At 42.7% G+C, this 14,152-nt stretch overlaps 1 protein-coding gene across 6 annotated transcripts in view; it reads right to left on the bottom strand.

Annotated features, from left to right (window-relative positions):
* mnd1 (meiotic nuclear divisions 1 homolog (S. cerevisiae)) overlaps positions 1-14,152 on the bottom strand; it is a 173,048-nt gene that overhangs the window by 129,384 nt on the left and 29,512 nt on the right. For all 6 annotated transcript variants that reach the window (XR_012098672.1, XM_073043150.1, XM_073043154.1 and 3 more), the window contains one exon: positions 3,899-3,973. Coding sequence is in view for 5 of the 6 variants with exons in the window: in XM_073043150.1 (XP_072899251.1) it covers positions 3,899-3,973 (75 nt within the window). In the remaining variant the exon portion in view is untranslated. The remainder of the gene's footprint in view (positions 1-3,898; positions 3,974-14,152) is intronic.

Here is a 14,152-nt window from a genome sequence, read left to right on the forward strand (position 1 = left end):
TTTTTTTGGCAGTCAGAGCATAGGTGCTTGATGAAACAATCTCCCAATCTACATTGGTCAACCAGAAAAGGCTCCCTTTATTTCCACTCACTCCCTCCTGCCTGTCAGCCATTCCTCTATCCATGCCAGTATCTTTCCCGTAACACCATAGGATTTTTATCTTGTTTGGCGCCTTATCAAATACCTTCTGAAAATCCAAGTAAATGACAACTATTACCTCTCCTTTGCCCGCCCTGCTTCCAATAATTTTCCCACCATTGATGTCAGACTCAACAGCTTATAATTTCCTGGTTTATGTTTAGAGCCTTTCTTAAACAGTGGAACAACGTTGGCTATCCTCCAATCCACAGTTACCTCTCCAGTCGCAAAGGATGCTTTAAATATCTCTGCTAGGGCTTCACAATTTCTGCACTTGCCACCCAGTGTCTGAGGGAACACCTTACTAGGTCCTGGGGATTTTGCCTCAGAACAAAAAACACCTCCTCCTCTGTAATCTGTATAGGGTCCATGAAATTGATGCCTCCTTGCCTCACTTCTATAGACTCCGTGCCCATCTCCTGAGTAAATACTGATGCAAAACAGCTCTCCCATCTCTTTTGGCTCCACACATGGCAAGGTAACCTACATTGCAGTATTCGCAAATTTGACTGCCAGGTACAGAACCTGTCCAACCCATGCTTCTTGTACAGATCACTTCTACCTCATAAAATAATGGTTTAAAAATCAGAATCCCTCCCCTTGCACCAATTTTTCAGTCAGATATTCATTCCTACCATTCCATTTTACTGGAACATATCTGCCTTATATGCTGTGCAGTTTTTCTTTAAATGACCTCCATATGTCAGCTGTGGACTTGCCCAAAAACAGTTGTTCCTTGTTAACCCTCCATAGTTCCTGCTTAATAGTCTCAAAATTTACTCTTGGTCCAATTTAATACTCTCCTACAAGGTCCACACTTAATCTGCAGGTGCTGGAAGTGTTGAGCAACGTACACAAAATGCTGGAGAAGCACAGCATGTCCGGCAGTATTTATGGAAGTGAATAAACAGTCGATGTTTTGGACTGAGACTCCCTTCATCAGAGCTGGGCAGGAAGGGGAAGAAGTCAGAATATGAATGTGGTTGGAGGGGGAGGAGTACAAGCTGGCAGGTGATAGGTGAAACCAGTTTAGGGGGGAATCTGAGTTAGGGAGGGGGAATAAAATAAGAAGCTGGGAGGTGATAAGTGGTAGAGGTGAAGGGCTGAAGAAGTAATTAAGTCTTACCTTCTTACTCTGCCTTCTGCCCCTTTCCTTCCCGGTCCTGATGAAGGGTTTCAAGCCAAATCACTGATCATTTCCCCCCTCTACAGAAGCATCTGACTTGCTGAGTTCCTCCAGCATTTTGTGTGTATTGCCCATACTTACCCTTATCTACAGCCATCTTAAAACTTAAGGAGTTGTGATCACTGTTCCCTAACCATTTTCCATTTGAAAAATCAGTCACCTGGTCAGATTCAATACCCAACAGGTGCAGTACTGTCCTCCTGCTTGTTGGCTATCTCCATATCTACCCTAACATATACTGCCCCATCTAAACCTCTACACAAAGGAGGTCCCAGTCTTTAATATAGAAGTTGAAATCACTTACTACAACTACCCTCTTATTTTTAACACCTTCTCCTGATTTGTCTTCATAACTGTTTCTCAATGACCCAGTACATATTGGGGGGGGGGGTCAGGGGCTCAATGTCCCAGTACATATTGGGGGGGTCAGGGGTTCAATGTCCCAGTACATATTGGGGGGGTCAGGGGTTCAATGTCCCAGTACATATTGGGGGGGGGTCAGGGGCTCAATGTCCCAGTACATATTGGGGGGGTCAGGGGTTCAATGTCCCAGTACATATTAAGGGGGTCAGGGGTTCAATGTCCCAGTACATATTGGGGGGGTCAGGGGTTCAATGTCCCAGTACATATTGGGGTTGCGGTCAGGGGCTCAATGTCCCAGTACATATTGGGGGGGGTCAGGGGTTCAATGTCCCAGTACATATTGGGGGGGTCAGGGGCTCAATGTCCCAGTACATATTGGGGGGGTCAGGGGTTCAATGTCCCAGTACATATTGGGGGGGGTCAGGGTTTCAATGTCCCAGTACATATTGGGGGGGGTCAGGGGTTCAATGTCCCAGTACATATTGGGGGTGCGGTCAGGGGTTCAATGTCCCAGTACATATTGGGGGTGCGGTCAGGGGCTCAATGTCCCAGTACATATTGGGGGTTCAGGGGTTGGGTCAATGATAAAGTCTCAGAATGATTGCAACTTACCCATTTTTGAGTTCTATCCACATAAATTCAGTGGATAAGCCATCCATGACGTCCTCTGAGTGCAAGTGGTCCCACCCTCTCCCCACTAACTGACCTATTTTAATGTACAAATAAAATGCCTTGAGTTTCTCTTTATTCCTACTTGCCTAAGAGTTATCATGACCCCTTTTGACCCTCCTAATTCCTGTCTGAGTACTTTCCTGAAAAACAGAGAGTATTGAATTGGGCATCACACTAGCGTACTGGCTAACTCGATGTGATTACATCTCGGGGATAGTCTGAAAATCAATTCTGTCGTCCTCTGTAAGGAATCTCTGTCTGTTCTCCCCAAGGAATACATGGGTCTTCCCCGGGTGCTCCGGTTTCCTCCCACTGTCCAAAGACATTCCAGGTAGGTTAATTGGTCACCATAACATTGCCCTGTGACTAGGTTAGGGTTAAGTCAGGGTTGTTGGGGGTTGCTGAGGTGGTGCTGCTCCAAGGGCTGGAAGGGCCTATTCCATGCTGTATCTCTAAATAAAATAAATTATTAGCACTTTTGACCTAACAGACACATAGAAGTGCCAACAGGATAGAGAGGGAGTATAGTGATAGTGAACTTGGATACATTACCCCATGAGTGTATGGGGTGTCCAGGGAGGGGTAGCACCTCTGATTATGTTATGTCCATTCTGGGGCAGCTCACTCACCTTTGGCTGCTAACAGACACTCACTTCTCATTTGTGGCTCCAAGTAGTTGTTTGACTGTGACAGCAGCCACACCCGCTTCAACAGGCAGGATAAACAAGGTGAGGACACCTGGTGGGTCTCATATCCTGATGAAATAGGGACATGCCTAACATGCAAAATGCTGGAGAAACACAGACTGGGCAGGTGTGATCCAACAGCCAGGAAGTCAGTTCTGTGCTACTTCGTAGAGCGAAGGGTAAGATAAAGCACAGAAGTCATGGTCATCCACTGCAACCAAGGAAGACCCCAGTTGTGACAACTACTCGTACCACCAGACCCTGACTTCCAAGGTCAAGAGAGTAGAACTGCCCCAGTGCAAGTTTTTCCACTTTAAAAACTCTTCCACACAGGTTTCTTGATTGTCGTATACGATGGGACAACCAATCACCCCATGAAATGACACAACATAGATCTGTAGCTTTGGTTCCTTGCAATATAGGCTATCAATATCATGCAAGTCACTCACATTGTTGCCATTGATGCCACAATTCTCCAGCCTCCATACCCTTCTCCCAAGTGAATACCAAGGAGTAACATAAATTTAGGATTTAGCTCCACACATCAGTTGCCGCTCTGGTCTTTGACAGAACTTACTGTATTTCTTCCTCAGCCATTCATATGAGAAACATGGTAATAATGAAACAATCATAACTGCTTTCCCTGGCAAGCTAGTCAGTACTACAAATTACGATCCAAATATTTGTCTGATAATTTGCTTTTAAGGCAAAACTCATATATAAGATGCATGTTTCCTCTGACAGAGAATAAAAATTATCTATTCTGTATCAATTGTGCCAAGCTAAATATTAAAATTGGTATTAATTTAATTTTTGCCTTTATAAACTTTAAGTTCCATACAAAACTTCTTACTGTATTCTGACGTCCTACTTTGGCTTTCTCAATACATAGATGCAAACTTTGTTTCCTCTCAGTTCCTTCAAAGAGCTGGAAAGAAAAAAAAGAGAAAATCACCAAATTTGTGAAGTATGTTTATTTACAAATATGATTAAGTTTTAAGGAGAAATAACTTTGACTGCACCATAATGCAATGTCCCAAAACAGAGACAATGTAGATTGAGCCAATGGAGAGAATATTCGGCACGTGCCTGCCTGGATTCGATGTACTGTTGAGTAGAACCAGTATCACAAATACAGTTCCTCCAGTATTTTGCATGTGAACCACTCGCAGCTACTATGATGAAGCTAGGATTTACTCTAGTCTGAGCAAGGACCTGGACCTGCTGCATTTTGCCCACTGCCACAAGTCAACAGCAGATACATCTCATTGGCTCTCCACCTGTCTTTGGTCTACCTGGACAACAGCAATACTTATGTACAGCTGTTGTTTATCAATTACAGCTCAAATTTTAACACTATCTTTCCCTCAGTACTTATTAATAGGCTTTAAAACCGGGGTCTACAACTGGTTCCTTGACTTCCTCATCGTGAGATCACAATCAGTGCAGTTAGTAACATCTGTTAATGTTAATAACAGATCATGCTGTAACCAACATAGGCACACCTCCTATTATGCGTACTTAGCCCACTGCTGTACTCTCAATAAACTCATGACTGTGTGGCTAGGCACAGCTCAAACACCATCTATAAATTCGCCAATTACACCACTGTTGCAGGCAGAATCTCAGATAACAAGGAGTTGTACAGGAATGCCATAGATCGGCTGTTTGAGTGTTGTCACAACAACTTTACACTCAATGTCATCAAGGCCAAGGAACTGATTGCAGACTTCAGAAAGGAGAAGTCAGGAGAACACACATCAGTGCTTATTAAGGGATCACCAGTGGCAAAGGTGAACAGCATCGAGTTCCTGAGCATCAACATCTCAGCGGATCTATCTTGCCCAAAATATTGATGCAATCATGAAGACACACACTCAACATTTTAGTAACAGCTTCTTCCCTTCTGCTATCAGATTTGTGAATGTTCTACGAATATATGAACACTACCTCACTATTCCTCTTTTGCACTGTTTATTTCTTGTTGTAACTTATAGTAATTGTTTATGTCTTGCACTATACTGCCGCAACAAAGCAACATTTTTCACGACATTTATCAGTGATAATAAACCTGATTCTGATTATGAATAGTACAGCACAGCACTGGCCCTTTGTCCCATAGTGTTGTGCCAAACTAAATAACTGAAATGTCTTAACTAAACTAATTCCTCTGCCTCTATAAATGCCCATATCCCTCCATTCTCTGCACATTCATGTGACTATCCAAGAACTTTCTAAAGGATCAAAAATTCACTTTATTGTCTAAGTATGCATGTACAATACAACTATGATATTTGTCTTCTCTAGATAGCCATTAAATACAAGAAGACCATAGCTGTTGATGAAAAACAAGACATCAACTCCCCCACCCTGGTACAATAACGAAAAGAAACAAAACTCATGGACAACAAAATCCCCCTCCTTCACAGAAAAAAAAGGCGACAATAACAGCTCCCGACCCCCTCGCCTGCAGAAAAAAAGAGACAATAACAATCTCCGACCCCTTCACTCGCAGAAAAGAATAGTGATAAATGTTCCTCTCAAAATTGCCTTCACTACCTCCTTTAGCAAGGCACTCCAGGCACCACTGCAGTGTGTAAAAACACATGGCCTGCACATCTCCTTTGATCTTTGTCCCTTTCGCTTTAAATATCTAATCTTGTTGTTTTAGATATTTGAGGAAAGGTAACAGCTGTCTACTCTATCTATACCTCTCATAACCTTATAGACTTCTATCAGGTGTCCCCTCAGCCTTCGCTGCTCCAGAGCAAACAACCCAAGTTTGTTCAGCCTCAAATAACACATGCCCAGCAATCCAGGCAGCATCCTGATTAAACTCTTCTGCATCTTCCTGTAATGAGGCAACCTGTTAGTACTGGTCAGCACCTGTTTCCCAGGGCACCAATAGCAAACACCAGAGGGCATATGTACAAAGTTAAGGGAGGGAAGTTTAGGGGAGACATCAGGGGTAAATTTTTTACACAGAGGGTTGTGAGTGCCTGGAATGACTTGCCAGGGATGGTGGTGGAGGCTAAAACATTAGGGGTATTTAAGAGCCTCTTGGACGGGCACATGGATGAAAGAAAAACGGAAGGTTATGGGGTAGTGTGGGTTTAGTACTTTTTTTTAAGGATTATATGGGTCGCCACAACATGGAGGGCTGAAGGGCCTGTACTGTGCTGTAGTGTTCTATGGTTCTATGGAATGCAATACTCTGTTTGTGGCCTAACCAGGGTTTTATAAAGCTGCAATTATTTGTTTTATCCGTTTCTACCCATCACCCACCAGTCACTGTCTCCCAATTCCACCTATTCTCTTCCACGACCTGGTTCCATTTGACCATCATCCTATTGTTACCATACCCTCTCTCATCCCACTTTCTCACCTCTATATACTGATTATCTCCCCTCTACATCTCAATCTTAATGTTGTATCTTTACTCAAGATCTCGACTATCCTCTGCCTCCACAGAAACTGCATGACCAGTTATTAAGTTTGTTTTTACTGCATATTAATGGTTTTACTAGAAATGTCAAACAAAAATGTCAAAGATAATTCCTTCTTTCTCAGCCCTTTACTTCTTCTGCCTATCACTTCTTACTTCATCCCCCTTCATTCCTCATCTGGTTTCATCAACCACTTGCCAGCTTGCACTCCTTCCCTTTTACCCACTTTCTTAGTCTGGCTTCTGCCCCCTTCCTTTCCAGTCCTGAAGAAGGATCCCAGCCAACGTCAATTGTCAAGATGAATTCATGCACGCTGAGGTAATTGCGGGAAACAAAAGTCAATACATTGGAAAATCTAAAAGGATATATAAAGTACAGGAGTTAAATTAGGGAAATAAGAATGCATTGAAAAATACCAAGGAAAATCAAAAAATCAAAGATCTTTTATGAGTACAAAAGAGTAAGCTACTCCTTGCTCAGCCCATTTCTATCTACTGTCCAAGATTCATAAGAATTGTCCAGGCAGACCAATTGTTTTAATCTGCTCTTGCCCTGTTGAAATTATTCACTCCCTCCCTTCTTCTATTACATGCATGTTATTTCTGATGGCATTTTGACTGCTTTCAGTTTCCCAATCCTACAATCTCCCTTATCCGTATGATTTGAGTGTCCTTTGTTTGTTCCTTGAACAGTCTAAGATTCCCCTCCACTAATGCATAATTTTGCCTGGCTAAACTCACACTTAGAAAGCAGCCACAGTGTTATACAGCACAGACAGACGCTGTTCAGCCCTATGTGTTCACAACTCCTTCAAATTTACCCACTGGCTCCAGAGGAAATGTGTAGCTATGTTAACTACTGGGTCCAAGCTATGTCTACCTCTCTGTGGGATGTGTGAAACGCTCCAGACCCACTCAGGAGATCTCCAATTATTTTCTCAGTACATCAACAACTGCATTGGTACTGTTCCCTATACTCAAAAATTGTAATAATTTTCCTGTCAATTTCTTTCTTGATTTCACCTTCACATTCTCAATCTTTAAATTCTCTCTTCCATTTCTGGAATTTTTGGTCTCTATCTTAGAGGGCAAATAAGTGACAAATATTCAATTCAAGGCCACGGATTCCCATAGCTACCTCAACTACACTTTCTTCTACTTTGCATCTCATTCCATTTTTTCAGGTTCTCCATCTCTGTTGTAGAGTACTGTCCAGACGCAGGAGAAATGTTCCCGTGCAGGTCTGGTAAAGAGCTTTAAAAAGTAAGTCCCATAAAAGAGGGGTACCATCTAGCAGAGCAGTCATCGTCAGAGTGGTAAGGCTTTGGCTCAATGGGGCTTCAGTGAGAACAGGTGGAGGCAAGTTCATTCTTTATTTCTTTTTTCTTATCTAACTCTTGAGAGAATAGGGGGTACTTCTGCTGAGCAGGTGTTCTCTTCTGGGTGACAGATGTGCGATATCTGGGAGATCACCACCCTCCCCAATGGCCAAATCTGTACCAGGTACATCGAGCAGCAGCTCCTTAGAGACTGAGTTAGGGAACTGCAGTTGCAGCTCGATGACCTTCGGCTTGTTAGGGAAAGTGAGGCAGTGATAGACTGGAGCTACAGGGAGGTGTCACCTCAAGGCTACATGAAACAGATATATGGGTCACCGTCAGGAGAGGGAAGGAAGAATGTTAGATAGTGGAGAGCACCACTGTGGCTGAACCCCTCAACAATAACCACTCCACTGTTGGGGGAGGGGGGACCTTCCTGGTAAGTAAGAGCGGCTGTGCCTCTGACACTGAGTCTGGCCCTGTGACTTAGAAAGGCAGAGACTAGAGGATGGCAGCAGTAATAGGGGATTCTATAGTTAGGGAACAAATAGGCAATTCTGTGGACACACAAAAACAAACACGGATGGCAACTTTCCTCCCGGGTGCCAGGGTCCATGTTGATTCTGAACGCATCCACAATATCCTGAGAAGGGAAGGTGAGCAGCCAGAAGTCATGGTACATATTAGTACCAATGACATTGGTAGAAAAAGGGAGAAAGTCCTGCAAAAAAGAATACAGGGAGTTAGGAAGGATGTGGAGAAGCAGGACCTCAAGGGTAGTAATCTCGGAATCACACACAAAATGCTGGAAGAACTCAGCAGTCCAGGCAGCATCTTATGGAAAAAAGTACAGGTAACTTTTCAGCCCAAAACATCAACTGTACTTTTTCCCCATAAGATGCTGCCTGGCCTGCTGAGGTCCCCCAGCATTTTGTGTGTGTTGCTCGGATTTCCAGCATCTGCAGATTTTCTTTTGTTAGTAATCTTGGGATTGCTGCTTATGCCACGTGACAGTGAGGATAGGAATAAAATAAGGTGGCAGATAAATGCGTGGCTGAAGAACTGGAGCAAGATATCGGGGATCCAGATATCTGGTTAACCGGAACCTCTTCTGGGGCAGGGGTGATCTGTACAAAATGGACAGGTTGCACTTGAATCCAAGGGGGCCCAATATCCTTGCGGGGAGGTTTACTGGAGCTGTTGGGAGTGGTTTAATTTAATATGCCAGGGTGATGAGAACCAGTGTGATAGAGCTGAGGATGAGCCAGCAGGTTTACAAGTGGATGGTGGACGTAACATGAATGTAAGTAAGAACAAGCCAATAACTGGCTACAATGCAGACAGAGCAAAGAGTTAAATTGTACCTCAGAGGCAAAATTCAAAAGGGCAAAGAATAAAGAACTGAAGTTGCCATATTTAAATGCGCACAGCATTTGGAATAATGTGAACTAACTCATGGTGGAATCAGAGATTGGTTGGTATGACGTTGTGGGCTATGCTGAGTCATGGCTGAAAGAAGGCCATAGATGGGAGCTTAACATCAAAGGATAAACTTTATATCGAAAGGACAGGTGGGAAGGCATAGGTGGTGGTGTGGCTCTGTTGATAAGAGATAGAATTACATCTTTAGAAAAAGGTGACATAGGGTCAGAGAATGCCATATTTTCGTGGGGGGAGTTAAGAAACTGCAAGGGTGAAAAAAACATTATGCGAATCATATATAGGCCTCCAAGTAGTAGCCAAGATGTGGGGTTGAGATTGCAAAGGGAGCTGGAAAAGGCATGTACTGTAATAAAGATAATGATACAATTATATTGCGGAACTTCAATATACAAGGGGATTGGGAAAACCAGGTTGGTGTCAAATCGCAAGAGAGGGAATGTGTTAAATGCCTACAAAATGGCTTTTTAGAGCAGCTTGTGCTTGAGCTACTTGGGGAAGGGCTATCTTAGATTAGGTGTTGTGTAATAATCCAGATCTTATTAAGGAGCTTAACGTAAAGGAACCCTTAGGAGTCCTTGATCATAATATAATTGAATTATAGACAGGTAGTGCAGAGCACCCCTGTAGCCATTCCCCTGAATAATAAGTTTACCGTCCTGGATGCTGTTGGTGAGGACGACCGACCAGGTGTGAGCCACGGTGGCAGGGCCTCTGGTACTGAGTCTGACCCTGTGGTGCAGAAGGATGGGACAGAGAAGAGGAGAGCTGTCGTCATTGGAGACTCTATAGTCAGGGGAGCAGACAGGAGATTTTGTGGATGTGAGAAGGACACCCATATGGTTTGTTGCCTCCCGGGTGCCAGGGTCCAGGATGTCTCTGACCAGGTGCATGACATCCTGGTACGAGAGGGAAAGCAACCAGAAGTCGTGATACATATTGGGACCAACGACATAGGCAGGAAGAGGGATGGGGTCCTGAAGTGTGAGTTTCGGGAACTAGGCAGAAGGCTGAAGAACAGGACCTCAAGGGTGGCGTTCTCAGGATCGCTGCCAGTACTACGTGATAGTGATGGTAAGAATTGGAGGAGATGCCAGTTGAATGCGTGGCTGAGGAGTTGGTGCAGGGGGCAGGCTTTTAGATTTTTGGACCATTGGGATCTCTTCTGGGGAAGGTGGGACCTGTACAGATTGGATGGGTTGCACCTGAACTCGAGGGGGAGCAATATCCTTACTGGTAGGTTTGCTAGCATGGTTCAGGAGGGTTTAAACTAATTTGCAAGGGGGATGGGACCCGGAGCAATACAGCAGTGTAAGAAGTGCATGGAGTAAAGCCAGATCTAACATATAGAGGGGCTTTGAGGAAAGAGCAGCAGAATAAAGGGTATAAAGGTAGTATTGGAGTATAAAATATTATGGAGTATAAAACTTGTATTATTTGCTGTGTAACCAAAACTATGTGAAATGCTAGGAATGTAGAAGACAATGGTGTGTTAATATATGTTAATGAGAGGTAGCTAAGAGATGTAGTCAGCTTTGAAGTTTGCTATTTGCTATGCATGTATCCAATTGAATGTAGAAGACGATGGTGTGTTAATATATGTTAATGAGAGGTAGCTAAGAGATGTAGTCAGCTTTGGAGTCAGCTTTGAAGTTTGCTATTTGCTATGCATGTATCCAATTGAATGTAGAAGACAATGGGGTGGTAATGAGATGTTTTGCTTTGAACTTGTTTGCTGTGTAACCAAAACTATGTAGTCAGCCCCGACATAATTAGATGTAGACTAGAACATGATTAAGCCAATTGATAGAAATAGGGACAATGATGTACGTGAGGTACGTGTAATACGCAACTATAGATCGATTACATATGCTAATGCAACTGGACCAGGAGATTGCTATAAAAAATGCTGTGTCCGGGGATCGGTGGGCAGTCAGCAACTAGCTCACTGACTGTATCAGCTTTGATTTGCAAATTAAAGTTTAACCCTTCTTGAAGAATCTTCTGCGTCTCCTGGTCATTTGTGAGGCACGAAAAACCACGACAGTAGTAAGGTAGAAGGGCTAAAATGTGTGTACTTCAATGCAAGAAGCATCAGGAACAAGGGTGATGAACTGAGAGCTTGGATACATACATGGAATTATGATGTAGTGGCCATTACGGAGACTTGGCTGGCACCAGGGCAGGAATGGATTCTCAACATTTCTGGATTTCAGTGCTTTAAAAGGGATAGAGAGGGGGGGAAAGGGGAGGAGGGGTGGCATTACTGGTCAGGAATACTATTACAGCTGCAGAAAGGGTGGGTAATGTAGCAGGATCATCTTTTGAGTCAGTATGGGTGGAAGTCAGGAACAGGAAGGGAGCAGTTACTACACTGGGGGTGTTCTATAGGCCCCCTGGTAGCAGCAGAGATATCGAGGAGCAGATTGGGAGGCAGATTTTGGAAAGGTGCAAAAATAACAGGGTTGTTATCATGGGTGACTTTAACTTCCCTAATATTGATTGGCACCTGATTAGTTCCAATGGTTCAGACGGGGCAGAGTTTGTTAAGTGTGTTCAGGATGGATTCCTGTCACAGTATGTTGACAGGCTGACTAGGGGGAATGCCATACTAGATCTAGTATTAGGTAACGAACTGGGTCAGGTCACAGATCTGTCAGTGGGTGAGCATCTGGGGGACAGTGATCACTGCTCCCTGACCTTTAGCATTATCATGGAAAAGGATAGAATCAGAGAAGACAGGAAAAGTTTTAATTGGGGAAGGGCAAATTATGAGGCTATAAGGCTAGAATTTGCAGATGTGAATTGGGATGATGTTTTTGCAGGGAAATGTACTATGGCCATGTGGACGATGTTTTTTGCAGGATGTTAGGGATAAATTTGTTCCGGTGAGGAAGATAAAGAATGGTAGGGTGAAGGAACCATGGGTGACAAGTGAAGTGGAAAATCTAGTCAGGTGGAAGAAGGCAGCATACATGAGGTTTAGGAAGCAAGGATCGGTCAGCGGGAGATGCTCATGGAGTGAGTACTGTTTTAGATTCGCTCCATAACCTTTACTTTTTTTAACCTTTGATCACCCTTATTCAACTTATTTTTACCTACACCAAAAGATTCTTGCTTTTTTTTGGACTTATCGTTAAGAGTTTATTGTGAATTTTTGAAGATATGTACTCAGAAATGTCTCTTAGATCTAAAGGACGAGAACCTGGGCGGAACCCGAACGGTAATGGAAAGAAGCAAGCTCATCCGTAACGCACTGAATTAACTTACGAATTGTTTATGGAGGTTTTGGATAAAAAATTTGATGAACAACAACAAATTTTTAAACAAGATATAAAGGCTTTTCAAGATTATATGGTTAAGACGGATTCAGTAATTAACCAGCAGCAAGCTCTTATCGCATCTCTGCAAGAAGACGCTCGGAAACGAGATTTGATAATTGAAAAATTGCAACAGGACTTACTTTTGACCACTAAACTGGTGGAAACACTTAAAGCCAAGAGTGTCGACTTTGAGAATCTGTCCTGAAGACAGAACCTACGTATACTTGGTCTCCCAGAAGGTATCGAAAAAGACGACCCTAGGGAGTATTTTGCTCAACTTTTAAAGGATGCGTTCCCGTCTGTTTTTCCAGACAGTCCGCTGTTACTTGATCGCGCGCATAGAATTATGCGTCGATCACCGAGTGCTTCAGCTAAACCTTCGGTTGTAATTGTCCGGTTCCATTATGTACATGTTAAAGAGCAACTTATCCGTGTGGCTCGGCGTGTAGGAATGGTTAGATCACAAGATCACAATTTCCGTTTAGTGGAAGATTTTAGTCCTGAGGTAATGAGGGCAAGGCTTCTTTTTAAACCGCTGATGTCTGAATGCTATGAGAAAAATTTAAAACCAGCGCTCTTATACCCTGCGAAGCTCAGAATCTCTCCGCCGAACGCTCCTCACCGGGTTTTTCTTTCTACATTTGAAGCGAGAAGTTTTCTGAACGAGAACTTCCCTACTGCTACGGGCTCTCAGGCCGAATGAATGAGTGATTTTGATCGTGTAAGATGGTTTTTGATTCTCCAAACCAGATTTTGTTTCTGGTTGTTGGTGTAGGTTTACTCTACACTTTATACTCAAGTTAAAGTGTTCTTTCGACATATTAATCGTTTTGTTTTACACACTTTAACCATTATACTGTATCGCTGGCTATTTTCTGTTCCTTCGAAGGTGTATTTTTAATCCTTCAAAGGTGAATACTTTTTTACTAAGATGGTGGTTTTTTGAAAAAACATTTTTGGTGTTTTTTTTAAGATGGTGCTATTTTTTTCTCTTGCCTTCTTCCTACAATGCACCGCTTATCACAGTTTAAATATTTTTTTGGTTTGTTTGGGTTTTATCCTGATTTATAAGTTTTTAGTGATTATATTTTCTTCGGGTTTTTTTCTACTACCAATTATATTAAGAAGTCTGGTTTTAGTATAGTGATTATAATTTTTAAAGTTTGGGTGTTTTTTTTTATATATATCCTTTATATATGGAGTGGTCTTCCGCTGATATGGGGGTAGTGTTAGTTTCATTTTTTCTTTTTCCCAGCCTTTTTTTGGCTCTGGTTTTTTTTCTCTTTCTTGAGTGGGAGGGGGGTGGTCTTTTTTCTAATTCTATATTTTTTCTACCAGTTTTTTTTAGTTTTTTCATTTGGGCTGATTTTGAACTACAAATATGTCCGCGATGTCGTCACTTCCGGGTCCGCTTTTTATTTTTGTTCCTCTTCCAGGGGCATGAGTTTATAATTTGGTTAACCCTTTTTATACCAAAGGGTTGATTTTAGAACTATGGCTCAGACCATTAATTTTGTTTCTTGGAATACTAATGGTTTAAACCATCCGATTAAACGAAAGAAGATTTTCAAAGTATTCCA

The sequence above is a fragment of the Hemitrygon akajei genome, chromosome 4 (genome assembly GCF_048418815.1).
Source record: "Hemitrygon akajei chromosome 4, sHemAka1.3, whole genome shotgun sequence".
Taxonomy (NCBI): Eukaryota; Metazoa; Chordata; class Chondrichthyes; order Myliobatiformes; family Dasyatidae; genus Hemitrygon; species Hemitrygon akajei.